The 27,980-nt window shown below is 45.5% G+C and overlaps 5 protein-coding genes across 5 annotated transcripts; 3 read left to right on the forward strand and 2 right to left on the reverse strand.

The window, feature by feature from the left end:
• Positions 1-9,081: 9,081 nt before the first annotated feature.
• Positions 9,082-9,901, forward strand: PSV08DRAFT_233201 (uncharacterized protein; the record flags this gene model as incomplete). Its single annotated transcript, XM_014217762.1, has 1 exon — positions 9,082-9,901. The coding sequence occupies one exon, from the start codon at positions 9,082-9,084 to the stop codon at positions 9,889-9,891; it is 810 nt and encodes a 269-aa protein (XP_014073237.1). The 3' UTR covers positions 9,892-9,901.
• A 453-nt stretch (positions 9,902-10,354) lies between these two features.
• Positions 10,355-12,453, forward strand: PSV08DRAFT_212471 (Alpha/Beta hydrolase protein; the record flags this gene model as incomplete). The annotated part of the gene is made up of 5 exons (XM_014217761.2): positions 10,355-10,451; positions 10,503-10,577; positions 10,636-11,301; positions 11,399-11,629; positions 11,986-12,453. 5 exons carry the CDS (start codon positions 10,355-10,357, stop codon positions 12,069-12,071), a joined length of 1,155 nt encoding a protein of 384 aa, XP_014073236.1. The 3' UTR covers positions 12,072-12,453.
• A 191-nt stretch (positions 12,454-12,644) lies between these two features.
• On the forward strand, positions 12,645-18,257 carry PSV08DRAFT_191496 (Spo7-like protein-domain-containing protein; the record flags this gene model as incomplete). The annotated part of the gene is made up of 5 exons (XM_014217759.2): positions 12,645-13,109; positions 13,781-13,794; positions 14,095-15,287; positions 15,339-15,979; positions 16,743-18,257. The coding sequence occupies 5 exons, from the start codon at positions 12,645-12,647 to the stop codon at positions 18,255-18,257; spliced, it is 3,828 nt and encodes a 1,275-aa protein (XP_014073234.2).
• Positions 18,258-19,461: 1,204 nt separating this feature from the next.
• PSV08DRAFT_406118 (uncharacterized protein) lies at positions 19,462-20,776 on the reverse strand (the record flags this gene model as incomplete). Its single annotated transcript, XM_014217757.2, has 1 exon — positions 19,462-20,776. The coding sequence occupies one exon, from the start codon at positions 20,774-20,776 to the stop codon at positions 19,682-19,684; it is 1,095 nt and encodes a 364-aa protein (XP_014073232.1). The 3' UTR covers positions 19,462-19,681.
• An 814-nt stretch (positions 20,777-21,590) lies between these two features.
• Positions 21,591-27,891, reverse strand: PSV08DRAFT_383339 (uncharacterized protein; the record flags this gene model as incomplete). Its single annotated transcript, XM_066093417.1, has 10 exons — positions 25,203-27,891; positions 24,930-25,172; positions 24,692-24,890; positions 24,471-24,661; positions 24,377-24,440; positions 23,814-24,346; positions 23,733-23,783; positions 23,598-23,702; positions 23,480-23,564; positions 21,591-23,431 (listed from the first exon to the last, which is right to left on the reverse strand). Exons 1-10 carry the CDS (start codon positions 27,654-27,656, stop codon positions 21,591-21,593), a joined length of 5,766 nt encoding a protein of 1,921 aa, XP_065947932.1. The 5' UTR covers positions 27,657-27,891.
• Between the last annotated feature and the right edge of the window lie 89 nt (positions 27,892-27,980).

Raw genomic sequence — 27,980 nt, forward strand, 5'->3', positions numbered from 1 at the left:
GTTAATATACTTATTTATAATCTTAGTTTAGCTATCTATCTTCTTATAGTAAGCTATAGGTAGTTTAACTTTAATACTTAAGATTTAATAGAATTTAAACTAGAATTAAGAGATAAACTATAGGCCTCTATCTAAGATAATAGTTTTAAGTATATAGTTAAAATAGTATACTTACTAAATAAATAGCTTAGCTATATCTCTTACTATAATAGTCTTATAATAAGAGATAGAGATAGCTTACTTTAATAAGTAATTAATAATAACTATAATTATATTATAACTAAACTTATTTTAGAGAAACTCTTTAAAGTTTATATATAAGTACTATATAGGCTTATTAGAAATTAGAAAGAAGTAAATTATACTAAAGACTTAAGTTTATCTTAGATATATCTTTTAATATATTATATAGTTCTAAATATATCTTTTATAAGAAGCTTCTATACCTTTCTAATAGTACTTTTAAGCTAGTAACTAGTAGGTTTTCTTAGTACTAAAGTATATAAAAGAAATCTAATTATATACTTCTTATATAAGATAAGTATAAAGAATTAACTTAGAGAGAATATATAGCCTATTTATATATAATAAGAGGTTACTATAGAGTTAGTATTCTTCTAGTAGTAATACTCTTTATTTTTAAAAGGAGAAATAGTTAAGTTATAGAATAGCTTTAATAAGTTTAAGAGAGTTTAAAGATATTAGCTCTAATAAGAGTTTAATAGTAGAAATAGTAATAAATTACTAGTACTTTTAGAATATAAAAATCTCTACTAGGTTAGAGTTAATTTAATTATTTAGTTAGTATAGTCCTAGTAGGACCTATAATTTATTATTAATTTAGGCTAACTTAAGATTTTCTATATCTTATTCTTACTATAAGAAGATATTAATATAAGCGTTACTCTTACTAAGCGTATAATAAATAAGAAAATTAAAAAGAGCTAGCTTCTTAGCCTATTTTACTTATTTAGTATTTAAAACCTTAGTACTTATAAAGTATTTTAAAGAATAGTAATCTAAATATATATTAACTTAAGATTTAGTAAAAAGTAGTTTAAGTTACTATTTACTAAAAGTAATAACTATAGTAAATAGTTTCTTATTATAGATCTCTTAATTTAGTTCTAATCTAGCTAGAGCCTTACTAAAGAACGCTACTAAGTACTATTTATTATTAACCTAAAATTAAGAGAGAACGCTAGCTATAATACTATTAGAGGTATCTATTTCTATCTTTATATTATACTCTAGTTAGTAGTAATATAAGGTTAGTATTAAGAGAAGAGTAGATTTTAACTTATTAAAAGTAGCTTAATAATCTAAATCTTATATAAAAAGATATAAGGGACTTTAAAGAGCTAAAAGTAGTTTAGTAACTTATAAGTATTTAAGTATAAATTACTAATAAAACTTAGTAAAGTTTAAAAATAACTTTATACTTATAATAGTTATAGGTAGTTTTTAGTTTTTTAGAGCTTCTACCTTTTTAAAATTTACTTCTAATCTTTAGTTTATTAGTATATAACTTAGGTATTTAGTCTAAGTAATATAGAATTTACTTTTCTTAATATTAACTTAAAGTTTAGCTACTTATAACCTTTTTAGTACCTACTATATATATTAGATATAATTCTTAAGTAACTTAGAGTATATTAAGATATTATTTAAATAGATAATATAAAATAAGTCTAAGAATTTAATTAGTATATTATTTATATAGTGCTAATATATAGCTAGTTTATTATATAATTTAAAGAGTAAAATCTTAGATTTATAAGTTTTATAATAAGTCTAAAACGTAGTATATTCTTTAAAGTTAAGATTTATTTAAATCTTATTAAAGGCTATATAAATATTTAGCTTTATAAAGATTTTAGCTTTATAAGTATAAGCTAATAATTTATTAATATAGAGAATTAGATAGAAGTCTTTCTATATAATTAAGTTAAGCCTATAGTAATTAATATAGATATAAAGGTTACTATTAGGCTTCTAAATATATAAAATAGAGAAAGTAAAGAAGCTACTACTAAAGTTAATATATTCTTTTTATAGGTTCTTTAATATAAAGGCTTTTATAGCTTTTAGCTTCTTAGTGCTTTACTTATATAAAGAGCTAAACTAATTTAAAAGAAGTTTAGTAAGTATAATCTTATAGTTATATTAATAATATTCTAGTAGTTAATTTATAGTAGATTTACTAAATATATTATAGTAAGAATTATATTTAAAGAGAAGCTAGTCCTAAATAAGCTTTACGTTTTTAAGATTATCTTTATCTAATTATTCTTATAAGATCTAATTAATTTTATAAATACTAGTAGTAAAAAATATATTCTCTTTCTATTTTATAGTATAGTAAAAAGTATTAGTAAAAATAACTATAATATAGGAAAATAAAGTTATAATAGAGGGAGTCTAGTTAGACTTTAAAGAGGGTTTAGTTACTAGTAGAAGTAAGTATACTTTAGAGAGTTTAAAGTAACTATAGATCTATTAAACTTTTCTTTAATAAGAGCTAGTATATCTCTAATAATTATTCTTCTCTTAAAGAGCGTCTTAGCGCTAAATATCTAATTTTATATCTATATTATATATAGGTTATTTTAACTATACTAAAAGAGAAGAGCTAGAATTATATATAGAAGGATACTTAGTAGGCTATATAACTCTACTCTAAGCTATATTTAGCTAAAGTTAAAAATATTATAACTACTTTATTCTTATAATATAATCTTACGAACCTAAATCTATAATAATAAAAAGATAGTTAAGAACCTTATAGCTATTAATATAAATATATAGTTAAATATACTTATCTACCTAAGTTTAGACTTAGTTCTAAAATCCTTTTACTATAATCTTAAAAAGTAGCTTTTAAATAGAAACTTAAAAGGACCTAAAAATTAAATAAGTAATTATAGAATTTAAGAAAAGAAAACCTTAAGCTCTAGTATTAATTAATAATTATAAACTAATACTATAGCTCTTTAAGTATAAAATAGTAAGAATATAGAAATACTTTCTTCTAAATAAGTTTAAAAAGTTAATTTTAGTAAGATTATACTTATTTATATCTAGGCTAGAGAGTTTTTCTAAGCTTTATTATTTCTTATCTAGCTTAAGTTTAAGTAGTATTCTTAGGCGTCTATAAATTCTTCTCTTTTAGCTTTAATCTCTCTTACTCTAGAAATTAGATAATTACTAGTATAGTATCTAAGCTTACTATAATTATAGTAGTTATTATAGTTAGCTTTTTTAGGGTTAGAGGTCTTAGAAAGTAGTTTTAAGGTAGAAGAAATAGCGTAAGAAGAAGTTAGAACTAAATTAGGTCTAGTATTATAGAAATATAGGTAATATTTCTAATTTAGTTAAGAATTTTATTTTATTAAGAGTAATCTTAAATTTAGTTAATAGTCTAAGGGTAGCTTAAATAAGGTATTCCTTTATTCTATATTAAAAGTAGTTAAGTATTATACTATCTTTTTAAATAAACCTACCTATAAATATTTAAATTCTAAATTTAGTATTCTTAATACTAGCGTAATCTTTTTCTATAAGTAGAAGAACTATTCTAACTTAAATATAGACCCTTTTATAGCTACGCTAATAAATTAAGCTTTAAATTCTAAAAAAGTCTCTTTTTTCTCTATTAATAGTTAGTAAAAAGCTATATAACTTTTTACCTATTTATTACTAAATATAAAATACGTTTTAAGAAGAGAAATTATATTTTTAGTAGTTTTAAACTAGTCCTCGCTTAGTTTAGTAAGGTACTATAGTTCTAGGTATCCTTTAGCTATACCTATAGTATAACTTTATACTAGAGCTATTCTTACGCGTTTACTTTAATAGTAATCTAAGTTAATATCTAGTTAGTCTTATATAGATACTTACTATTAGTAGAACGTTAGATTAATCTTATTATTAAGGTTTTTAATAAGTAGAGTATATTTACTTAGTTTAACGCTAAGAGGGTCTAGTATAACTAATAAGAACCTTCTTAATTTAAAGATAGGTTATTTAGTTATTATTAGAGGGGTTTTAGTTAAGTAGATAGAGATATCTCTAGCTAGAGTATTTTTATATATTAACTATTTAACTTATATATTTAGTCTAGCGATCTTAGCTTATATAGCTCTTATTTAATTATCTTTTAAATCTTCTTTATTAATCTTAATAACTAGCCTCTTTTTAGTTACTTTCTCTTAAGAGTATAGAGTTTAGTAAGTAACTTACTTTAAAGGTTCTACTAAACCTAATAGGTTTTAGTTAACTATAGTAGTTATCTTCTAGGCTAATAGGTTCTTAATAGTCTTTATATCTTTATCCTAGCGTACTCTATATAACTTTTCTAAAGATAATCTATCTTATAAAGAGTATAGAAGTTCTAAACCTAAAGGCTTTAGTTAATAAGAGATTTAGGGGATCCTATCTACGTAAATATTTAAGGTTACTATAGAAGAAACTATAAGTTAACTCTAATAGTTCTTAGTCTTAATAAGGTCTAAACAGACTATTATAATATTATTTAAATGCTATTACTAGTAGTAGTAAGTTTTTTAATATAATATAACGGCGTAGATAAGATAAATCAGATCTATTTTAGACGTAGGGTTACTTTAGAGGCATATAGGAGTGCGTAGAATATAAGTAATCTAAGATTTAATTTAACACCTATAGGCCTTATACGAAAGGATATTAAAAAACTACTAAATAAGCTATTATAGACGGTGGGCTTTTATATCTTTGCAGTTCCCACTAGTCCCTAAGAGAAACTAGTTCGAACCCTGTTCGGATATCGGTCGTGTCAGTAGCTCAGCCGTTACACTAGTAACCTACGTCTTATCGCTCTAAAGCACCTTATTCTACTATTTAATAGTCTAGTCTTTGTAGGTAAGGGCCTATTAGAGTTGATTTCTCCGAATCCGCTTATTATTAACTAGTTTTTAGATAGCTCGTCTTCTTTTATATCCTTTAGCTTAAAGAACGTTCCAAATACAGCGCTTACTAGCGTGCCAGCGTAGATAGAAGTAGGTAGCAAGTTTTTAATAGCTTATTTAGCGGGTATAGCGGCTTTATTAGATAAAGGCAATTAGCTTATTAATTTGCTCGCGGCTAAGTTTACGCGGACAGCTACTCTTTTTCTTTAGGGTAAGAGGTATAGTGGCAGCGTATTAAGCTTGCCTATAAGAGTAGCTAACTTGCTCTTATATTTCCTTTAATAAACAGCTAGCTTAGCGTAATGTATAGATTGCGATACGTTAGTCGCGGGTAAGATCTAGGCGGCGGCGGCGAGGGCGAGGCGTTACGAGCTCATCTATTGTTGCTTGATAAAGAGAGATTATCCTTGAAGCTACGTTGAGATTTAGGAGGTATAATCTTGGCACGTAATATTAAATATATTTAGCATTAATCCTGAGTTTTTGATTCATCCGAAGTACAGCCGAACAAAAACGGGATAGCTCTCGTATATCAAACACTTTCGTGCTCAGCGTGTACATATGGTACATAGCATAAATAATGCATGTGGAGACGCTGACTAGGAAATAATACAGGCCAGGGTAAGAGTAAACAGTCGTGATGATAAGAATCTGTCTGTAATAAATCTTGTATAGTCATCCGATAAAGAGCCTAATCGTCATCTTAGCGCGTCTCCACATACATTATTTATGCCATGTACCATAGTAGTAGCCTACATACATGAATATTACCATGTAGCAAAGTATTTCCAAGATTATCGCCGACTTACTTGCGAGGTTATAGCCGGCTTACTTCCGAGATTATTAGTTGGCTTATTACTCTCGGAGATCACACAGTAGCTTCGCACTAGTCTACTATCCCTTACTAGACAGTGGAACAATATAAATAAAGGGGAATCTTTCGCACTAAAAGCACTATCATTTCTTTACATATCTATCTATCATGAAGAGTTCTATTATTGCAATTACACTTGGTGTCTTCGTTGCGAGTGGCAACGCGGCGCATTGCTGGACTGCTGGCTCACTTCAACTGGGATGTTCCGGTAACCAGAATTTTGCCAACTGGGTACGTTGATATTTTTCATCCACCTTCGTATAATGACTCTGCCTAGTATCTCAGTGTTCAGGTACAAGTAGATAAGCTAACTTTGATTCAGTGTTCTCCTTCAGCCGATGACCCTTCAATGGCGAAAGGGCCTCCTAATAATAATTGCCGATTCATGAACTATATTCCTGAAATTGGCAAGTTATATTGTGTATGTGATACCACCTTATTGAATAAACACTAGCTAACTCTTGATCAAGTGCACTGGGGAAATCAACTGATATAATGATAACAATTTTATAAGAAGCGTGGAATTTAGAAGTAAAAATAGATTATCTATTTTAATGACTATAACAGAGTGTGTTTTGTATGCTAGGCATCTAGTTGTTAGAAGTGCGCTTGCCCCGCCAGATAAGCTACAAGCGCTTCTAGATGCTTTTTGTGCAACTACTCCCTAGTCAATGTTCTTAGTTATGTTTGCTTCAAGCGATTTCCAGCCCTAACTTTCTGACTTACTAAGGTCACTTTAATTAGAAACTTTGAGAGCAATTATCAAGATAGGCTAGACTTTATAGTTGAGTGCATTCTAACAGTGCTAGGACAGCGGTCTGTCAACACAAATGTAAGGGGCTGCGCTCCTGGGAGCAATCGCGAGGTATACAAGAGATTGTATTTAATAGAAAGCTAAGCTACTAGGCTACGCAGCTATCTATATACAAACTAATTATCTAAGTAGTAATTAGGCTTGTAAGGTTTAGGCATACGTAGTAACGCCTAGTCTTGCGGCTATCGCCTGAACACCGTCCAGGCGACAAGCAGAGAACCTGCATTAACCGAGATTCCATTGAGGAGCCATTTAAAGGGCGTTGAGCCCGCTACAAGTTAATCGTTACCAAACCACAAGTTATCTCCTTATTACCTACCTTTATCTATTATTACCAAGATGCTACATTATCTTAGCTTCTATATTCTTCATACGCTAGTTATTTTTTTTATATGAAGAAAGTATTGCTTTATTTCCCCTTTGAACGATACTTTCTTTACACTCTTCACTCTGCGGAGTTAAAACATAAATCCGCTCGGGACTACTTATGAAATGCCAGCCTGTCACCCAAGATAGAGCCAATAACAATTGCAAGTTTTTCATAAATACAACCTCAACGCGAAGCGGACCTATACTAGCGAATTAAAGAAGAGGTCAGTACTCCTAACGTACCATCCAAAAGACTCCAACGGTAGCCCCACATATAACTTGAAAAAAAAAGCCGTAAGCGCAAAATATGTAGCGGGCAGCCAGAACATAAAGTACGAAAGACTACACGACAAGGTTAGAACACCTGTTGTATCGATTCGGCTCCACCTATCGCTAGGTATGCCTATAATTAGTCTTCTGACTGCAGTACCTACGTTTGATAAACTAATTCTATCCATAGCCTAGGCTCTAGTAAGGCCTATACCTAGAGCAAAGTTAGCTAAGGAGAAAAGAAGGACAATCCATCCCATCATGCTAGTGAAAACGTATATAAGTAGCAAGAATACTTTATATCGCTGCTAACTGTACTTATGATTGCTACTGTACTTTATATCTAGAAAATCTCAAAACCATCTCTTCTAGTCTTGTTAGGTCTACCTTAGCCTCTCCTAGTCAGCACCTAATATATATAAGCCCCACGATTGTTAGAGATACTCTCTAGAAATTCGTCTAAGTTCCAATGGAATCTATTTGCTAACAATTACCTTACTATTGCTTGTACTGTATCTTTTCTAATCAAGTTGGGAGGGTTTTGGCTCGTCTAACCACTTGCCTAATCCAAACATTTGTCAGATTCGATCTGCATGAGCTGCCATCAAAATCCCTACGACGTTCTTATGTGTAAGGCCAACAAAGCTCTGACAAAGGCTGTTTTGGGGGGGCGACGAAGAACTCATCGAGTGGAAAAAGGGAAGTGATGGGTCAGACTGCCTCAAGTGCGGGGTGCCGACTGAGAAAGTGTTTCGTTGCAATCACATGGATTGTATATTGTCTCGGATTCACATCTGCTGTTTCTGCATGGTGACCTTTGGTAGTGGGGTGAGACCTATGAACACATGGGGCGGACACATGGCAACATTCAGTAAGCTAGAACGGTTCAATGTAGGTGGCGAGTCAAGAGTGTAAATTGGGTCTTTTGCTATTCGGTAACTTTAACCGGTGATAGCTGCTTATTCTTATAACCAAATACGATGATGGGAAGTCTTTTGGAACACAGTCATTAGCTCTTCCAAGGCCCTATCAAGTAAATTATTCAAGATCATCCACTATATCTGCTTATTTCATAATATGTCTGAGACACATTGTGTGTATACATAGCATTCTTTCACCAAGGCCAATCCGTGTGCTGGAAGTGTGCCTTCACACTTTAGCCCCACATATTGTGTACTCACAAAGTCAAGCGTCTATCTACGATATATGCAATAATGATCGTGGCTGACTTCACTTATAATTTCACTAGAATAGTTCCATAATCCATCATTGACCCTCAAAGAACCAAAGCAAAACATCATCAAATATCTCCAAGGAATAGGAAAGGCATTATCGCGTTCTCGAAATCACTTCATAAGATCAGGGAAACAATGCAGGGATTTTCATATCCAGCTTACAGTACAGTTCTAGTCACTGAACATACCACTGTATATGCAACAGATGCTCCTGAGACCACAAGCACGTATGTTGCCGCCTCAACGACAAATGTAGCATCAACGACCACTGATGACTCTTCAACGGTTACACTTTCATCAATGCCTAGAAGCTCAAGAACGACAGATGTCCCTTCAAATCCCACTCCTTTGTCAACATCTGTAACCCCGACAACGACTGATAGCCCTTCAACAGTTACTCTTTCATCAACATCTACAGCTTTGCAGACAACGCCACCAGTCTCTTCTGCGACCGCTATTCAGCCCGTTTCAACTGCTCCTCCTGAGGCAGCTTCTAGTACACCAAAGACCGACGACGCCTTTGCCTATGCCGTTTTAGCAGTCATCATTCTGCTAGCAGCCCTGCTAATCGTGATGCTTGCCGCCCTGCTCTGTTTGCGCAGCAAAGGAAAATGCCCCAACTGTCGTAAGATGCAGAAGCAGCTTGAGAAGTGGGAGTCTGGTAAGCTGAAGCCTGTTACTCCAGACATGGCCAAGGAGAGTGAGGCACACAATGGGTTGTCCTCGCAAGACAATGCCCCCTCTGAGTTGGATGTCGAACTGGGTGGCGCACATGAGCATGAGGAGAGCAAAAAGCCATCGACTTGGCAAAAGGTAAAGAGCAATATCTTGCGCGATAAAAAGCCGTCGGACACAACGCAGAATCCGTATGTCGAGCCTGAAGCTAATCGCCCCTTCAGCGCCGCTGAGGGCGACACAGTTCACAACTACCCAGATAATTTGCTCCGAGTCTCGCCAGAAGCGCCGAGGGTAGAGTACGAACCTAACACCTTTCTCACAGTACCTGAAGCCTATCGCTTCTCAGGCTCCTCCTTCTACTCTTCCCCTACAGGCATCCAGCGCGCCAACGGCCGCGAATCACGCGTCTTTGCCGAGGTCCCAGTCGCCCAGCCCAAGCGCTACACGGCTGACGGAAACCAGGAAATCATGCTCGCTCGGGAAGCTCTTCAGTCCGAAGAGTACAAGCGAGCGGAGACGATTATGAAGCGCGGGACGGCTAGGGATAGTGTGATCCACCGCGCGACGAGCATCGTTAATCTGGCGGATCAACAGCTTAATGTTGCGCGCCATCCGTCTTTGTATCCCGAGTTTCGTGGCTCGGAGCCGCCTGAGCAGTATGAGATGGTTGAATGGCGTAAGGGGGGAACAAGGGACTTTGTTTAAATGATGACCTTTATGGTTCGTAATGGATTGCAGGGTGGACAAGTGGTAGGTGAGAAAATAGCACGGCAATGACTTTTCCATAAGTTTTTATCGATTTTGCAGTGCAATAGTGAATGGCTATCGTTTTTCCTGATTTAATAGCACATAAATATGACTTGTTGATGAATTTGCGAGTTGTAGAATGCGTAGTAATCAAATTATGTGATGTGTAGCATGTACTTAATTACCATCTCTCCATCGGCAAAACAGCAATACCGTCTCTTGCACATATGTTGGTGCTTCCATTTAATCAGAGTTTTTGGCGATGGTAAAGGTTGCGGCAAGTCTGTAAATTGATGGCTGTTGTGGCTTGACATCTGGAAGTGGAAGCCACAGAGGGTCTGCGGAAGCCACGCGCTACTAGGCTCCCGCCCATGTCCTCATCCGTTTCTTTCCTACGCTCGCATCCACAAACGACTCCGACATGGGCATCACCGATTCGATTGGAACAATATTATCCTTTATCAGCTTACTATGGGTACCAGCCACATTGCTTTGTTGCTTGCCATGGGTGCAGAAACGTCAGGATTCACGAGACACAAGCTGAAGCTGATTCACGCTGACAGAAACAGAAATGCTGTACCTCCACAACATCACTTTCTTTCCTGGGAAATGGTTGACTGAACCCGAAAGAGCCGGGTATCTCAGTACGTCCTACATGCCCATGCCAGCGCCAAGCAGTAATGTATATACTCACGGACGCAGAAAACCAGGTTATACCCTTTCGCATTGCAACGAAAGACAAACATGAACTGTTTGCATGGCTTGTTGCACCACTCGGTGTTTATGCGAAGAACGAAAGTACTTTCGTTGAAGAAAAGACCGGCAGCAAAGTAGAGGACACAGTAGCTTGGAAATCACTATGCAAGGACCCAGAAGCAAGGCTACTCATCTACTTTCACGGCAACTCTGCAACCTTGGCGCAGGAGCGTCGAACAATCGAATATCGATCATTCTCCGCCGGTGCATCAGACAAAATATTCGTGCTAGCATTTGACTACCGCGGCTTCGGCCTCTCCAAGGGAGAGCCGTCGGAATCTGGGTTGCTGGACGACGCAGAAGCAGTTATAGATTGGGCATTAAACAAATGCCACATACCCCCAAAGCGAATTGTGCTTCTTGGTCATTCATTAGGAACAGCGGTAGTGTCTGGTATCGCACACCGTTACGCGGCTAACTCGGGCATTGAATTCGCATGTCTCATTCTGTGTGCAGCATTTACTAATGCTGGCAATGCATTTTCATCGTACTCTATTGGCGGAGTAGTTCCAGTGCTGGCGCCAATCAGGATCTTCCCTGCATTTCAGAAATGGTTCGCGCAGAGAATGGTCTGTACATGGCGTACCGACGATCGACTTGCGGCCATGGCGCGTAAGTTGAGCCAATTTCCTGTGGCACACGTCGTCTCGCCAAGTCTCACCATCATGAGATGCTGGAGCCGAGTTTTCCGTCGCTGACGACAGCTTAGGAACTTGTTCAAGGTTCAATCTGGTCTTGGTACACGCCGAAAGTGACTCGACCATGCCATGGCACGAAACAGAAGCTCTTTTCCAATCAACTCTGCGGGCCGCCAAGGACGCGAGCCCAGATGACGAAAACTTCAAGGCGGTCGAAGTTGTTGACTTGGGTGAAGCGGGCAGGCGAGAAATATGGCGCAGCGACTCACGCAGTATATCCAAGACGATTGCAAAGCATGGAGGTACGTACACACACTCAGCCTCGCCTCGCCTCGCCTCAGGCTCAGACTGTGGGTGTCGGCGTCTAGACAGCAAAGGCGTTTCGCCTATTGCTGGAACGGGCGCCCCACATCCGTCTGACAAGTTCGCGACGCAGACACGGTCCTTCATTTTATGGCTGCAACGACCGTTTGAGGCTCATCGGAAGAGAGTCGAGGCGGAGTGTGCTGGCCTTGGATTCGATGCCTGAGTGCGCGCACGGCAGACCCTTTCCCCACAGATTGATGTTCTCTGGCCAGGGCCTGGCCCTGCATCCATGTTGTCATCGCCGGGTCTTCCGAGTCCGGTAGCGAAAACCAGGGCTAACGCTACGCTACAGGCCACAATACGTCAATGACCTGGTCACCTGTGGCGCTCACCATCCTTCAGGCTTTTGGCCTCGCGGCTGGTACGGCACGCGGGTAGCGTCATGCCTGACAACGGGAGATCCCCTATATCCTCGCTATTTCTGTAACAACAACAACTACTCCGTGCACGCAGGCAATTTCTGCGCCACTAATTTGAAGGGATTGCACCGTGTCGAGATAGAGCACTGCTACGGCTTCAGTGAATGACGAGTTGGGCTCGGCGACAGCTGGACTACTACTTGGAAGACTTGGATCTACACCTCGCGCGTAGTAGCGTATAGTTAGTACGTAAACGCCACAGTGTCAAAAGGCTCGGCATAATGGCTATATGCGTCATGTTCACCCTCGATGCCCCATGACGTTTCCGAGAGTGGGCTCCTTTGAGACCCGCATACAAAGCGCTTCATCGGCAAGTGCAATACCTTTGTGTTTCAACTTCCATCCACTTTCACAGGTGATTACCACCTTGCACCCCTCGCTGCTCGAACGTTGTGCACCCATTCCCGTCCAGTCGTTTCTATAGCAATCTGACCATAACCCCCACTGTGACTGTTCGTTCGCATTAGCACACCACTCCTCCCTGTGGCCAGAAAATACATCGACTGCCTCATTTGAACACAGTACGACCACTATGCCTGCCATCAACCACCTTGAAGCGCGCTTTCTGGGAGGGACCAGCAGTGGTGGCCCAGCAATCACAGGAACCGCCATCGCCCTTATCATCTGCCTCGGAATCATACCCACCATCGCCGTCATATGGACCGTCTGCTATCTCTTCTGGGCCTATCCATACGACCGCAACTGGTGCTGCATCAAGCGAAAGCGACGCCCGGAGCCGCAAAGTGTGCTGAACCAGGCGCCCATGAGCCAGGTGCCCATGAGCCAGGAAGCACTGTTCGAAAAGCAGGGCATGGGACTCCCCCAGCGGCCGTTTGCTGCTCAGATCAGAACGGACTCTGGAAGTTCTAGCAACAGCGGGCGTCTCCAAAAACAATATAGGCCGGGAAGCGCAAACTACAAAAGGGATACCAGGATGAGCCTGCAGAGCGTAACCAGTGCCAACTCTGTGCCGTTTGCGCAAGAGCCCAAACCGTTTGTATGAGAGAACTCAAGACTGGCGTAATGTTTAATCAGTACATGCGCATACGGCTGGCCGAATGAAGGCGCTGGTTGCTCGGAACTGGGAGTTTAGATCTCTTCGTCTGAGGACATGTTACTGGAAGTCAAGTCTGCATGACAGCGTTACAACGCAGAATACCAGCCCTCAACACGCAACAAGAAATACCAGATTGAAAATGGACAAATCACATCTGGCGGTCTACCACATTCTAGCACGAGAGCTTCACCGACAAAGAGGTTTGTTGGATTCCATGGCGCATTTTACCACAGCACCATAGAAAGAAGAAATATGCGTCGAGCGATAGCAAATGCTTTTGACGGCAAGCGGAGAGAGTGTAAGAATACAAGGGAACCAAGGGTGCTTACTGTACACTACATGCATGCGGGACATTTGCATTGGGACCGGCGTTTTTGTTTCTTCCTATTCGCATAGGGCGGGATACCATATCACGATGTACATGACAAAGCAACAATACATACATACAAACTGTCCCGGCTACTTTTGTCAACTTGTGCCTATGACGAGTGCGTAGACGGTGAAGAGTCTAGGCAAAGGGGTGGATGCCGCCAAAGGAACGCCTCGGTCATCGGTGTGGTGGATCAGGGGAATGTGATTGGCGGGGGGCGGTAGTGCGCGCGGTCAGGCAGGTGAGGAGGCTCAAGTGACTTTTATCGATGGTGCCTTGGGCAATGGCACATGGCATTCTGAACACCTGTTTCTCTGCTCGCCTCGTTGCCAAGACTGACTTACATACCTGGCTTGCTCACCCCAGCCCTTATATGATACACAAGTGTACTACTACTACATACTCGGTGTGACGGGGGCGGGCTGATAATTCGCCCGACGTCTTGGTCGATACGGGCCGGTGTTCACTATCTCCGGGTCGCAATCTCCATTCGCCATCCGCACTCGTCCAGGGAGCGTCGACGTCAGCACTTCGCCCCAATTTACTTCATCGCAGTCAGCGCCTCAGTGCGCTCTGCGACACCACAAATACCGCAATCATACCGCCACCTACTTTGAGTTCGCGCCTGCGGACTTTTACTACATCAAAGACTCCCCTGTCTGCATACACGGTGCGCTTGCGAATGCTCAGGTCCTATCTGGCACGACCAACCGCACGCAACGTGCTTCACAAGAGCGTTGGATTTGGCGGCGCAAGTTATATCAGTCTGAGCCTCAGCACTCCCATTCGTATCGAAAGCAAAGCGAATTCCACCATGGCGGCCGCGGATCATGCAGAAGGCGCCCAGGGAGGCCAGCAGAGCATGTTGGCGAGCCAGCGCGCAAAGGAGCAGGGAGAGGCACAACAAGGCCGCTTCTCCAAATGGTTCCCGCTGTCAGCAAAGGCAGGCTTCGAGCAGTGGTGGGCTGGCCTCTCTCCCATGGCAACCGAACACCGCGTCCTCTCCTTTATCCCCCACCTCCAGAGCCCACCGACACACACGCAAACAGGCACCGCCTCAGGCTCTGCGGTGCCTTCGTCCGTCGACCTGCATGCGCCACCGAAACACCCTGAGGACCACACCACGACCACTGCGGCCAACGACCCTTATGGCCCACGACGATGGAACTCGCAGATGGTTGCGCTGAGTGGCAAGGATCGTGCGCTCAATGAGTTTTCTGTCGAGCGGCTGGGCGAGGAGGTGGAGAACAATCTGGTCATGTTGCATGGCTACGGTGCTGGGCTGGGCTTCTTTTATCGCAACTTTGAGGCCATGTCGCGTGCCGAGGGTTGGAAGGTCTATGCACTGGATCTGCTAGGCATGGGACGAAGTAGCCGGCCGCCGTTCAAAATCCATGCCAAAGACAAGGAGGGCAAGATTGCAGAAACCGAGTCGTGGTTCGTGGATGCGCTCGAGGAGTGGAGGATCAAGCGAGGGCTGGAGCGCTTCACACTGCTGGGCCATAGTCTGGGTGGATACCTGGCCGTGGCCTACGCATTGAAGTATCCGGGCCATCTGAACAAGTTGATCCTGGCTTCCCCTGTGGGCATACCAGAAGACCCATATGCAGTAGACGAAGAGATGCCTGGACCCCGGGATTCAACCATGGCAAACGAGTTTACCCAGGACGCTGCCGAGACGAACCAAAGCGGGGTACAAGCGTCAACGGCGGATAAAAACAATTTCATGAACCAGCAAAAGGGAAAAGGTACGTTGAGACCAGGGTTGGTGGCGTCAGCACACAACTAACATGTCCCAGCCCCAGCAAAAGACGGCAAGGAGCCACCCAGACGACGTTTACCATGGTGGCTGTATTCACTCTGGGAAGCAAATATGGTATCCCCCTTTACCTTTGTCCGCTGGTCAGGGCCTCTTGGACCGCGTCTTGTGTCGGGATGGACATCACGCCGGTTCTCACATCTGCCCGAAGAGGAAGCGCAGGCACTGCACGACTACAGCTATGCTCTGTTCCGCCAGCGTGGTAGTTCAGAGTATGCGCTGTCATACCTCCTAGCCCCCGGTGCATTTGCCCGCAGCCCTCTGATTCGGAGGATACAGGGCGTAGGGCGGCAGTGGATACAAGCACATGACACGCCTTCTGTGGATGGCGATGCCCCACCAAACCAATCTGCAGGCTCTGAACCGGCTGCGCAGCGCGAGAAGGGTTTCCCTGTCATCTTCATGTACGGCGAGAATGACTGGATGGATGTTGCGGGCGGGTTCGCTGCTGAGGAGAAGATGAAACAGGAGCGTGAACGCATACTAGCAAAGGCATCGCCCGAGGAGAAGAAGCAAGACCACGGCATTGCCAAGGTTATCATCATCAATAAGGCTGGTCACCATGTGTACCTGGACGGGTGGGAGCAATTCAACCGGGTGATGCTAGAGGAGATGGAGGAAGTCAGGCGGAGAGAACAGGAACGAAGACGCGGATAGAATTGGGTGGATAGATGGATGTGCATAGTACTGGGCGTTTGGAGGTTGGGTTGTCAACCGCTTGGCGTTTGGTTAGTAGAGTCGAGCCTCTCCAACGGCAGGCATGACAATGTTAGCATAGTGTTTTTTTTTTTTGCTTAGATGCAGTCAACTCGTGATGGGTGGTGTGTGTTGAGACTCCGCCCGGGTGGACGGTACCCCTCCCATGGCCGGCGGGCGCAGAGATGATCTCCTCACATGAGGCCCTGCATGCAGTCTGCCCCGGCCCCGTCCCGTCCACGTCTTGATCTAGTGCATGGCCTAGGACGTGTCACCTCAGACCGTCGAAGCCTCCCAGCCCGGCCTGCCTATACGATGCTAGGCGTGGTGGGGTAGACAGACAACGGTGCCAGCAATCCTAGTCTTCACCGCTCCCGGCTAGGCCAGCGGCTGCATCCTCCCATGCCACCCGAGTCGCGCATACACGACACCCTCTGCCTCTCTCTCTCGTTCGATATGAGCACGAGACCCTTGCATCTTCACATGAAAGTCACAAACCCAGGGACGCGTTCTCCCGGCACATATATCGCCATGCAATAGCGCTCTGCCCTTGCTGCTACTACAACTCTCGGCTCCTGTGCCTCGGGCCTCACATGTCATCGCCAGACGCAGACGCAGTCGACGTCACAGAAGCACGCCACGGACGGTGAACCACACACGCAAAATGGCGAACCAGACGCTGGACCAGATGGTCAAAGGCGCTCCGCCGCCCAGCACAAACGTAAACAAGCTCGCCGAGAGCATGGAGAGAGACCCGCCGCCATACTCGGCCTCGATACTCGCACACGGCCCCCACGACGCAAACGACCGACTCCCTACCATCAAGACCCCGCGACCGCCCGTCATTAGCGACCCCACGGCCCTCCTTCCGTCGTCTCCGCCGCAGATATACTTGAATCTCCTCATCCTAGAAGCCAGTCTGCGCAGCCAGTACCTCACCCTCCGCGCGCGGCGCCGACAAAACACTTTTGTGCTTACGCTGCTGGCGGTATGGATAGGCTTCTGCTTTTACCTGCTGTGGCTACGGCCGCGAGAGGACGGCAAGGGAATTGGTGGTTCACAATACTGGCTGCTTGATATGTTGCAAAAGGTCGGCTTCATCACGGGTGTGGTTACGGCCCTTTTGTTCTGGGCAACGGGACAATGGGAGAGAGGAGTCCGATGGCCACGACGCTGGATTGGTGTTGCCAACCGCGGGCTGAGGGGAATGAATGCCAAGATTGTCGTCATAAGAGGGCCGTGGTGGAGAGAATTGGTCGAGTGGGCGCACTTTGTTGTGCCCTTCTCCGGTGGCCTATGGGGCGGAGAGACGGGAGGAAGCTCATATCACTTTATCAATGTTGCACAGGAGAACAAGCATGCGTTGGACGGAGGCCGCCCACGACACCGTATAGTCGAGGATGGCAAGGAGTATGCCGAGGAAGACATTGCGCCTGGAGGAGACTACATCAAGCTTCTTCTTTTACCGAAGCCATTCACACCCGACTTCCGCCAAGAGTGGGAAGTCTACAGAAACGAATACTGGGCCACCGAAAACGAGCGACGAGCCGAACTCCGCAAGCGCGTCCGCGCCCGCCAACGCGAAATCGCCCGCGAAGAAGGCGGCTGGCTCTGGTGGACTGGCTGGCGCGGATGGAAGCGTGCACGCGGCCTCAGCAGCCGCAGCGCCGACGTCGAGAAATCCGGCCACCACACCCACGCCCACCACCGCACCCTCTCGCACACCGGCTCCTCCCGCAAGCGCCGCTCCAGCCTCCTCCAGCCAACCCGCAACAGAGACCGCTCCCACTCCCGCAGCTCCTCCCGCAGCATCACCCCTACCACCACCGACCTCGACATCGACGCCCGCCTCCGCCCCCTCGAATCCCGCGAGCGCCGCTGGAGCAACGCCTCCAGCAGCACCACTGCGAGCCGCAAGTCGTCCCTCCGATCCAGCTCTACGATTATCGCCCAAGGAACGGCGCAATCCGCTCGTCAACCCCCCTCCCCTATACAAAAGCAATCATCGACTTCGTCGAGACCGAGTACACCCAGTGATGGCAATGTACCTTCTTCTTGGCAGAGTAAACGAGCCAGTATGCTGAGCAATACGGAGAGTATGAGCGAGTTGAGTGAGGATCCGGGGTATGAAGCGTCGGTTGGTGAAGGGATGGGTAGAAGTGGTGGAGGGAGGAGGGGAAGTGGGAGGGCGGAAAGTGCATGATTTTCATTTTTACCCTTTTTTTTCATGTTTCCCTCCCTTTATCATCATCATCATCGTCCTCATCTTTTGAGATTTTTTGATGGGGGCGTCGTTTGAGATTTGTGTTTCTTTTTTTTTGTACAGTTATGAAAAGCGTTTTGTTTCCTTTGGAGAGAGAGAGAGAGAGAGGGAAAGAGAGAAATTATGTAGGTCTACATGGGGCACTTATGTTCTGGCATGTTTTTTTTTTCACCAAAATGATATCTTTTTTTCATTCTTCTCTTAACTTTGTTTTTTTTTACTCTTCTGCATAGTTTGGTATCTTCATCTAGCTACACAGAGTATTGTACAAGAGAGTAGTTGTAGAAGGTGTTGTAGTGTTACAATTCTTTTTTTTTACTGCTGTCAAGAGTAATTAAAACCTCGAATACATGTTTGCATGTTTGAAGTGCTGGGACTGGAACGGGATGGGTAGTACGTCATTTCAATTTTTATATAGCGTATATCAATGGTCTAAAAGCCAGGTCTTTCAACAAATCAACAAGGCCGGTTGGCGCAATGGTAGCGCGCAGCCCTCCTAAGGCTGAGGCTGTGGGTTCGAGTCCCACATCGGTCGCTTTCTTTTTTGTCTATTTGTTTCCATTTCATTTCCATGGTTGAATTTTTTTTTTGGTCAGGGCAAGAGGGAAAATTTGATCGGGGCGGGGTGGAAATAGGTGGGGTGATGTGGGGGTGGTGGCTGAGCTTGGACGTTTTTTTTGGAGATGTGTGGAAGGATGGGATGGGATGGGATGGGATACTTAGTGAGAATGGAGAAGAGTAGAGTCACGGGTTTGAAAGTGGATTTATATTTTGTAGGTTGAGCTTAGAATGGGGGGGTGTAGGAATTAGATTAATTGGAGTAACGGAGGAGATATTTTTCTGCCTTTCTACTTCATCGATCAAACTCAATTCCCAACTATACACATTTCTTTCCTGATCCCGCTCCCCCCCCTTCCTCCCATGTCGTCCTAACAGTTACCCCATTAGACAACCGTTAACATTCCCACGATTTTTTCTTTCTTTCTTCGCAGGATGCATGGCTAAGTTTCCACACCGCTAAACGGGCTTGGACGAACAAGCAAACATCGTGGCAGGAGAATACGGACCGGTGTAAATGTGGATTTGTATTCTTTAGTTATTGCGAATAAGGAAACGCTTGTTTATGGAGACAGTTTATTGGGTTGGATTGGGTTGGGTTGGGGGGATCTAAAACTTGCTCTCTATGTAGTGGCGGGCTGGAGTTGTTGTAAGCACCATAAGCTTACTATTAGAGTTCTTTGTGGCGTAAGAGAATTCCGGCGGCGCGGTAATTGCTGTATGTGGAGTTTTCCGGGGCGGGTTGCTCGTGTCATTTGGTGCGGAGATGAGTGAGAGCAGTGTGTACTTGGCGTTCTGCGACGTTGTTATTCTTCAGGCGACTCGGGGTTTGTATCTTGCGATCCGTTGTCTGTATGCTCTGGTTCTTGGTGGTCCTGTGTCTTTTGAGGGTGTTGAGGCTCCTGCTCTGTCTTGTGCGGGCCTGTCTTTTGCGGCTTCTGAACGATGTGTTCCTGTTCCCGGTCCTTGTCTACAGAATGTTTTTCCGGTTCTTTGTCTTCAACCGTCGGTTGTGTCTCTTTGTTTGCATCTTGCAAATCTTGATCTCTTTGTGCCTGCGGTTCCTGGATTTCTGGCGTCTTTTGTGGTTCTGGAACTACTTGCTGTTGCAGCTGCTCGGGTCTTGGTACTGGCTGTTGTGGCTGCTGGATTCCTGGTACTTGCTGCGGGGACGCCCGAAGTCCTGGTATTTGCTGCGGTAGCTCTTTGGATACGTGCTGTGGTATCTGATGGATCTGCTGCGGCGCCTGGTAGACTTGATGCGGTGCCTGGTGAATTGGCTGTGGTACTGGATGGATGTGTTGTGGCACTTGATAAATCTGCTGTGGTACCTGCTGAAGGTGTTGTGGAAGCCCCTGGTGTGGGTGTTGCGGCACTTGGTGGGCTTGCCCTGGTAGCTCATGATGGTATATTTGTTGTGGCACCTGGTTGACATGTCCTGGCAAATGATGGCCATGGTATACTTGCTGCGGAACTTGCTGAAAATGTTGTGGGTGATGCTTTACGTTCTGTAGACAATGATCTATGTCTTTAGGCATGCCTCTGAAACTGTCCGGTCTGTTTTTGATACTTTTTTGCCCATTACTAGGACTTTGCACCCCGTGCTGCAACTCGAGTAGTCTGCTGTTCAAATTTTGCAGCCCATCTCTGAGTTCCTGCACCTCCTCCTCTGACGCTGGTTTTTTCTTAGGTCGACCAGTCTTCTTTCGTGGTGTTACGGGTCCGCTAAGCACGTATGTCACTTGGCGAAGTTTGAAGCCAAGATGGTCTGCTATCCATTGCTGTTTAAGACCAGCTTTCCATAATGTATGGATCCTCAACCGATCATCCCTAGTCAGAGGAGTGGTGCGGCGACGTTTAGGGGTGCCAGGCTGTTCTATGAGGGGACTTGATTGTTCCATGGTCGCGGTTTGTCAAGGTCTAGTAGTATAAGTGGAGTTGAAATAGAATAGAGAGTCGCGAGGTGGCGAGAATAACCAGGTTGGGGCTGACTAAACCTGTTTACCAGATCGACAAAGCTTGGGCGTTTTCATATCCGTAATACCGCCGATGATATTGTACCACCACCATGTTTTAGACATTGGCATCCTTAGGTCCTTCATTTCGTGGAAGCTGTGACATAAGATCTGCCCAGTTATTCGTCTCATGTTATCATGTAAGTCCAATTCTGCAGTGAAATAAACAATGAATACTATGAGTGCTTCTAAGTCAATGTACATTGAAAGTCAGCCTTTCCGAGGTCGACAGTACAAAACTACAAAACAATATCTGGAGCACCACATTTATAAAATAACTCTACTCTTTAGCTGCTATAGATTACAATCACTGGAGAAAAGGCTCTATAGAAATTAGGAAAAAGATTTGTAGATCGCAAAAAATGGTGTTATCCTAAGGGAATTATTTCAGCTTAAATAACATATCCGAATGTACATTTGTTCATACAGTCATTCCAGCCGCATTATTGGATTGCATTCACCCTTTCGTGTCTAGAGCCAAACGCCTGTCGTCACAGATGCACAGATATGAGAAAAAGAGGAATATCCCTCTCCAGCCGTGGAGGAACCAAATATGCAAAACACAGACCCTAAAGCTGCTGTGAGGCTAGAAGCTAAGTGAAAAAGAAAATCCTACTATTCTCCTCGATCGAGTTAAATTGTAAAACCCCCTAAAAAGGGTATCGTTGAAATGAAACGCCAAAAGAAGAAATCTAAAACACTACCTCCCGCCCTTACTTGTGCTGAACCTCCTTTGCATCGCCATCGTAGGGCTGCCCATAAAACTTCCCCGTGGACTCCGGCTGGCTGCTGGCATGAGCGGTACCTTGGCCATTCCGAGTTTAGTTTCGAAAATGCGCCCCACAAGGGCCTGCACGCTGCGCTGCAAGTCTGGCGCCATCTCAGTGCCCAGGAGCCCGACTACAAGAGGCGCGAAAAGATCAATGTTCTTTTCAAAGTCGGCGTTAGGAAGACCGGTGTAGCCGTCCAGCACGGTGACAACAACAGGTCGCCAAGTGACAATGTTGCGCTGCTGGGTTTCTTCATCAAGCTCCACATAAGACGCGATGATGTCTTCGCATAGGGGAATCAGCGCAGCTTCAGTATCTGCGCGCGAGGCAGCGCGGTCGTTGGACGTGTCGTGATACATCCGGAAGAGAATGCTGACGTAGACCGACGCAGATCCACTTTCCTGCTTGAGCAAATTCGGCGGCTGCTTCATAAAACCTTCTCTGAAGAGTCGGGACCGCAAATCGCGGTTCGCATTAAATCGCTTTGCAAAGTGGTAGGATTTCTTTAGTACGGCCATGAGACGCAAGAGTTCTCCCGAGGGGATCTTTTCGTAAACGGCGTCGTTGGTGAAGAGCTCTTGTACAGTCTCAATCATGAGCAGTTGAAGAACACACTTGGTTATGATTTGATTGAAGAAACGCCGGCGGGCGGCGGTAACCACAACAGGAGGCTGCTGGAGGTCTTGTCCTTCAGGACGATAGTCCTCAAGCTCTTGTGTTTGACGTTTGGGTAGCGGAGAGGGCATACGTTGCTCGCCGCCAAGGGTGCTGGTAGACTCTGAGGCGACAAGGGGTGGCTGCTGTGCATTTGACAGACCGTTGATGCCAAGCGCGTTGTCTACCTTTGGCTCTTCCGCAGGTGTCTGTAGGGATAGCTCGCCTGTTGGCCCATCTGTTGTTGGTGTCATGCTGTCTGCCGAGTTTCCGGATCCGTTCACTGGAGGATGCTGTGGTGATGATCCGCTGGTGGCTGCAGAGAATAATGCAGTAGCCTCTGTCCTTTGGAAGAGATCGACGAACGCCCTCACAACCTGGCTCCAGTGGCCTGGCGTGAATTTTTGGACGTTTTGCAGTATAAGCTGCTGGAGACAATTACTGCCAATGCGCGCCAATGTGTCATTCTCTTGACATATACAAAGTGCCAGAAGATCGAGGAAGCGGTCGAGCATGTACTCTAAAGAATCGAAAAAGTGAGTAAAAAGCTTAATCATGTTGCGCAGAGCCTGAATCATGGTTGTGGAAAGCCAGACGGAAAGCTCTTCGTGGTTCAAAACCTTTGTCATCTCCGACTTGGATTTCAATACCATGAAGATTGGGTACAGCAGCTGCCGCCAAAGCATGTCCCAAAATTCACGAGGAAAGTTGTTGCCGTAGCTGATCAGAGTGTCAAACAGGTAGCTCAGGGCTCTTGACCGCACTTCCAAGTCCTCGCCAGTCATCAATACATCGTGGAAAGCAAAGAGGACCGGGAACCAGAACTGCTCTTCCTGCGTTTGCCGGCTGGGCTGTTTTGGTATGGAAGAGGTCGTTTCGGATTCTTTCAAGTAGCCAGCGCGAGCAGACAATGAACATTCAGGTGTCCGGAGCATTTTGGGTACAGACGACTTCAAAAGTTCTATCGCCTGGAGTGACTTCTTCTGGAACTTGAAATTCTTTGAGAACTCGGTAAGGCAGACGATCAGGTCAGCAAAAGCACCTTGCGATATGACGACACCAAAGCGTGTGTTGTACACTTGAGTGACGTTCTCAAATGCAAGGTTGACGATGCCCTCTGCTTTTCGTTAGCGACTATACATGATCTGAACCGATTTCAACATACCGTAAGGCTCTCTCGCAGCCACAGTGAAGACACCAAACATAGTTTTCCAACCTGAGCGAATGTTCTCACCCCGTGCCTGGATCATCTGGATTAAGCAGCGTAGTACCATGTCTTTGACGGACACGACATTGGTGTTATTGATAATGTGCTCAAAAGGCTTCAAAAAGTCTTTCTGGAACTTGAATCCAGGCAATTCCTCAATCTCCATAAACTTCATCGACAGCTGCCGCAGCGAGTTGAGAGCAAAGTAGACGACGTTGGTGTTGGTATGGCAGCCCACGTCGTTGAAGTGGGCGCCCAGTACCTGCCAGATATTGGTCCACTCAAAACGTACACGCGTCATGTTGTAGCCACTGATTTCTACCAACTTTTGCAAACTGTACGTGCGTGGCGACTCGCTCTGACCAGAGGATTGGATTTCCTGCCAGCTGACCTGAGTGAGCGCTTTGACAAAATCGACAATCGCTTCTCCCGACAGATTTGCGCTGTTGGTGAAGATGCGGTCTACTCCTCGAACAATTTCGGCAGACCGACTTTCCTCAGCCACCTCCGAATGGAAGCCGAAATTGCCTGCTTGCGAGTTTGCTCGTCGGCTTTTCCCTGGGACGTTGAGGTTTTTGCGCGGCTGCGAGGTTCCTGAGCTGGACTTGAGCACATCGGGAACGGCGCGCTCGTCGATACCAGCAGAGATGAGCTGGAAACGATCCAGTTGAGACACGCAGGTGAGTACCTCGCGCCATGATTCTCGGAGTAGGTTTCCCTCTGTCTGTGCAATTTCGATTAATGCTTTCAGAGCCTCCATATTCCTGACCTTCATCTCGCTCACGTTGTAGAGGTTCGTGAAGCGTGAGAGGAACGCGACGAAAGCTTGTCGCGAGTTATCCAGGTCAAACAGACATGAAATACGAATCGATAGCTTGATGCCCTCAATGCACAAACGAATAATTTCAATGTTGTGATCCTGGGCTTGGCCAGAGAGAGCGGTGAGGACAGGCATCCAGGCGACTTCGAACATTGGCCCGACATGTTTTGAGGATGAAGCAGGAATAAACTTGGATACAGTGGGAGTGGCGGCTGTTCTCCGCTGAGCACGAAGGAGTTGTTTGTAAAGCTGCTCAGTTTTATTGGCCATTGCTTCTGAAGCCTGAACAATTGCCTCTCGCTGAGAGTCGCGAGCGCTTCCTGTCAGCACTTGACCAATGCTTGACAGACCGCCAGTAGGCTGCTGGCTGATTAGACCTTTGTCGGCGGCAGCCTCCTGTTCTGTGTTCAAGACAATTTCGTTTCGTGAGATTTCATCAAAGATGCCTTGGAGATACTCCTCCGGAAGATCGGCATTGTCATTGATACCACGGTTGTTCTTGATGAAGTCAGCCGCCGTCATGCGGGGGCCCTTCATCTTCTTGCTATGCTGGTCAACGTTCAGCATAATGACTGAATACGACAAGACGTATGCTGTATCGGCGTTGGCGAATGCATTGGGATTGCCAGTAATATATCTTTCCGCAAATTTAAGCATGAAACGATCAATTTTCTGAGCCTCACCGGGCAACCGGAAGCTCTGGAGGAAACGTCGCAGGGCGTCGGTAAAGCGTGTCTTTGAGAAGTCCATCAAATCTACAAAAGCATGCATGATGGCAATATTCTCTGCATCGCCCTCACCGAGAAACTCACCAAGTGCCGTCTTGTCTATCTGGTCATTGTCCAGGAAGAAACGAGCAACGTCTTCGGGCTTGTTCGAGGGAATGAAGCCCTCTGCTATGAGCGTCTTGAGTCCACGTTTCGGCTTGTAGTTGAACTGCTTCAAGGCATTCGTCAGAGCAGTCTTCCGCTGCTTGGCCTTTTCAAGCTGGCTGTAGTCATCTTCCGCAAGCGGTGTGACTGTGCCAGAGTCTGCACCAATCATTGGGGACTCTGCGAGTGTTCGCGTATCCATGGATACCCTGAGGTCATCTAGTGATGGGCGCAAGCTTGAATGAACTGCCTTTGTGTTCTCGGGAAGCGCCTGTTGTGCCCAGTTAACGAGAGAGCGCAGTATCTCGACCAAGGCCTCCAACGATTCTTGCTTCATAGCATATTCTTGAGGATAGCTTTGTTCAGTCTCATGTGAAGAGTTCATGGAGGCCGTAGTGAGCGATGGTGGCAGGGTGCCTCGGGTTTGCCAGTCCATTTGCTTGGACTGCTTTTCCCGCTGCTCCTGATACGCCTGCTGTTGCATTGCTGTGATTGTGACAGGGTTGCTTGAAATCTTGGACAGGTGCTCGACAACGCGTTGGAACATGTTGTCAAGCGCGGTGCGGTCGCAGTCATAGTTGAGATAAATCTCTACCAGGGCTCGGGGGTCGGCAGCCAGCCTTCCAAATATTGTCAAAATGTATTGCTTCTGAAATGCAGGGGCACTTCGCTTGTCTAATGTTGCCAGGTAAATCTCCTTGAGAAATACCTCGACTTCCTTTTTGAGTGATATGCGCAGGAATTTGAGCATCTGCCAGAATATCTCACAGGCCACTTCAAACACCTGCTTTACTGAACTTGCACCGTTCCGACTGAGGCTCAAACACAGGTATTGCTTGACCGCCTGAATGAAACTTGTGGGCTCGTCGCTGCCACTGCGGATGGTGGCGTAGGGCGATTCGAAAACAGCAATGTTATTGAACAAGATGGTGTGAATCATGTGCAGTGAGAGAAGCTTAGAGCGCATGCCCTGCGACCGCACATCGTGCGCATGGTCAACTGACAAACTCTTTGTGCTCAGCCGACACATGGCTCTGAAGACTAGGTATGCATCTTTGACGAATATCTCGTCCTCTTCCTCTTCCTCGGTGTTGATGTGAGGCGAGGCGCCGTCTTGGCCCGAAACTTGCCGTGAGCCAGGCTTGGCCTTGATTCGAGTCACAAGCGTCGGTGCATTGTCGTGTATACGATCGTCGTTGAAGCTCATGTTGTTTTCAAAGCTTTGCAGTGTGATCTTGGGCCCAGTGTGTTGGTCGACGGCTTTGTCATTGGGCGTGGCTGATTCATCACGCTCGTCCTCGCCATTGGGCTCATCGCCGTCGAAACCCGTGGGACTAGGTTCTCCCCGATGTACGCTCTCCCCAGAAGTGTTCTTGTCGTTGAGAGACACGCGTGACAGATTCAAGCGAGCTTCCTTGGCAGCCAATCTGGCCTTGACTCTTTCAAAGACGGTGCCGACCATCTGGGTCAGTGCACCTTGAGCAACCTGCTGGTTTGCACTCGACCTGGATAGGAGGAAGATGTTGTATGTGAGTCGCACAGCCTTGAGCAATCCCGCTCCATGTACCACAATCTTGTCGTTCAATATGGCGGCGAGCAGCGACTTTACAATCTGCAGTTGGATCTCTGGGGCCGTGGCCTCACCCTGGAAGCAGTCACATATTGTGTCAATTGCTCTCTCAATTAGGGGCGGCGCCTCGCTGCTGTCAGGACGGGGCTCGGTGGGGACGGAGAAGTAGGAGTAGCTGATGAGCTTGCCGATGCAGTCGAGGGCGGTGATTGAGACGGGGACATTGGGGGCCTCTGAGGCGAGTTGAAGGGGTTCGAAGAGGACCTCGGGGTTGATGCGCGCGGGGTCGCCCTCGTTCTTGATGGCAGACAGGGCGGCATTGGTGCTGTCGCCCAATTTTTTGTTCTTGCGGGCATCTTTGGAAGCGGCAATGGTCTCGAGCGCAGTGACGACAAAGACGAGGGAGCTGCGCGTCGAGGGGCGGGTTGCGGTGGTGGCGACGGTCGACTGCGAGTCTGTTCGTGAGCGGGATTCGAGGGGCAGGCGCTGGTCGAACATCTGCTCCGAGGTGCGCGGCGGGTCTGAGGTATCCGGGACGGATAACGCTGGTGCCTCGGTTGGAGGTGTTGAGGTGTCGGCTTCTTCCCGAGGGGGTTCTGCTGCTGATGCTTCTGGTTCTGCATTTGCTGCCTTGTCTGTCTCTGCTTCTGCCTTATCCGGGGCAGGCGAGGCATGGTCGGAGCCTGCATCAGAGTCACTGTCGTCGTCGTCCCCCTCGTCGTCGTCCGTCTGTTCCGCCTCTTTCTCCTCCTCGTCGCCCGTTGTTTTTGCTGGGCCTGCGGCGGGCGTCTGGTTTTCTCCCATGGCGGCGGCCTTTTCCTCGGCGTCCGAGGCCTGTATTTGTGTTATTGGTGGGGGCTCGGTGTCGGCCATTGTGGTGTGTGTAAGTAGGTTGTCACGACTACGGCCAGGCTACTATGATCAAGGGACCAAGGTTGGATGACGGACGAGCGGGCGTGGGTCAACGACCATCCATGGCCCCAATTCAAACACGAAGCAAGAGGCGGAAGGGCAGTCGCACAGTCGCAATGGCGCACAAGGCAACGTAATGCAGTCCAGGCCGATTCCAGGATGCGGGCCGTGCCTTCTTGTGAGATGACAAAGTGTCTTTCCTGGCTAGCTGGGGCGGACCCAGAGCTGGTGAGCTGCGTACCTGGCCGACCGGGGGCACGGCAGGCGCTAGTTGGTCAAGCCACA

The sequence above is a fragment of the Bipolaris maydis genome, assembly GCF_028858645.1.
Source record: "Bipolaris maydis strain C4 unplaced genomic scaffold PSV08scaffold_19, whole genome shotgun sequence".
Taxonomy (NCBI): domain Eukaryota; kingdom Fungi; phylum Ascomycota; class Dothideomycetes; order Pleosporales; family Pleosporaceae; genus Bipolaris; species Bipolaris maydis.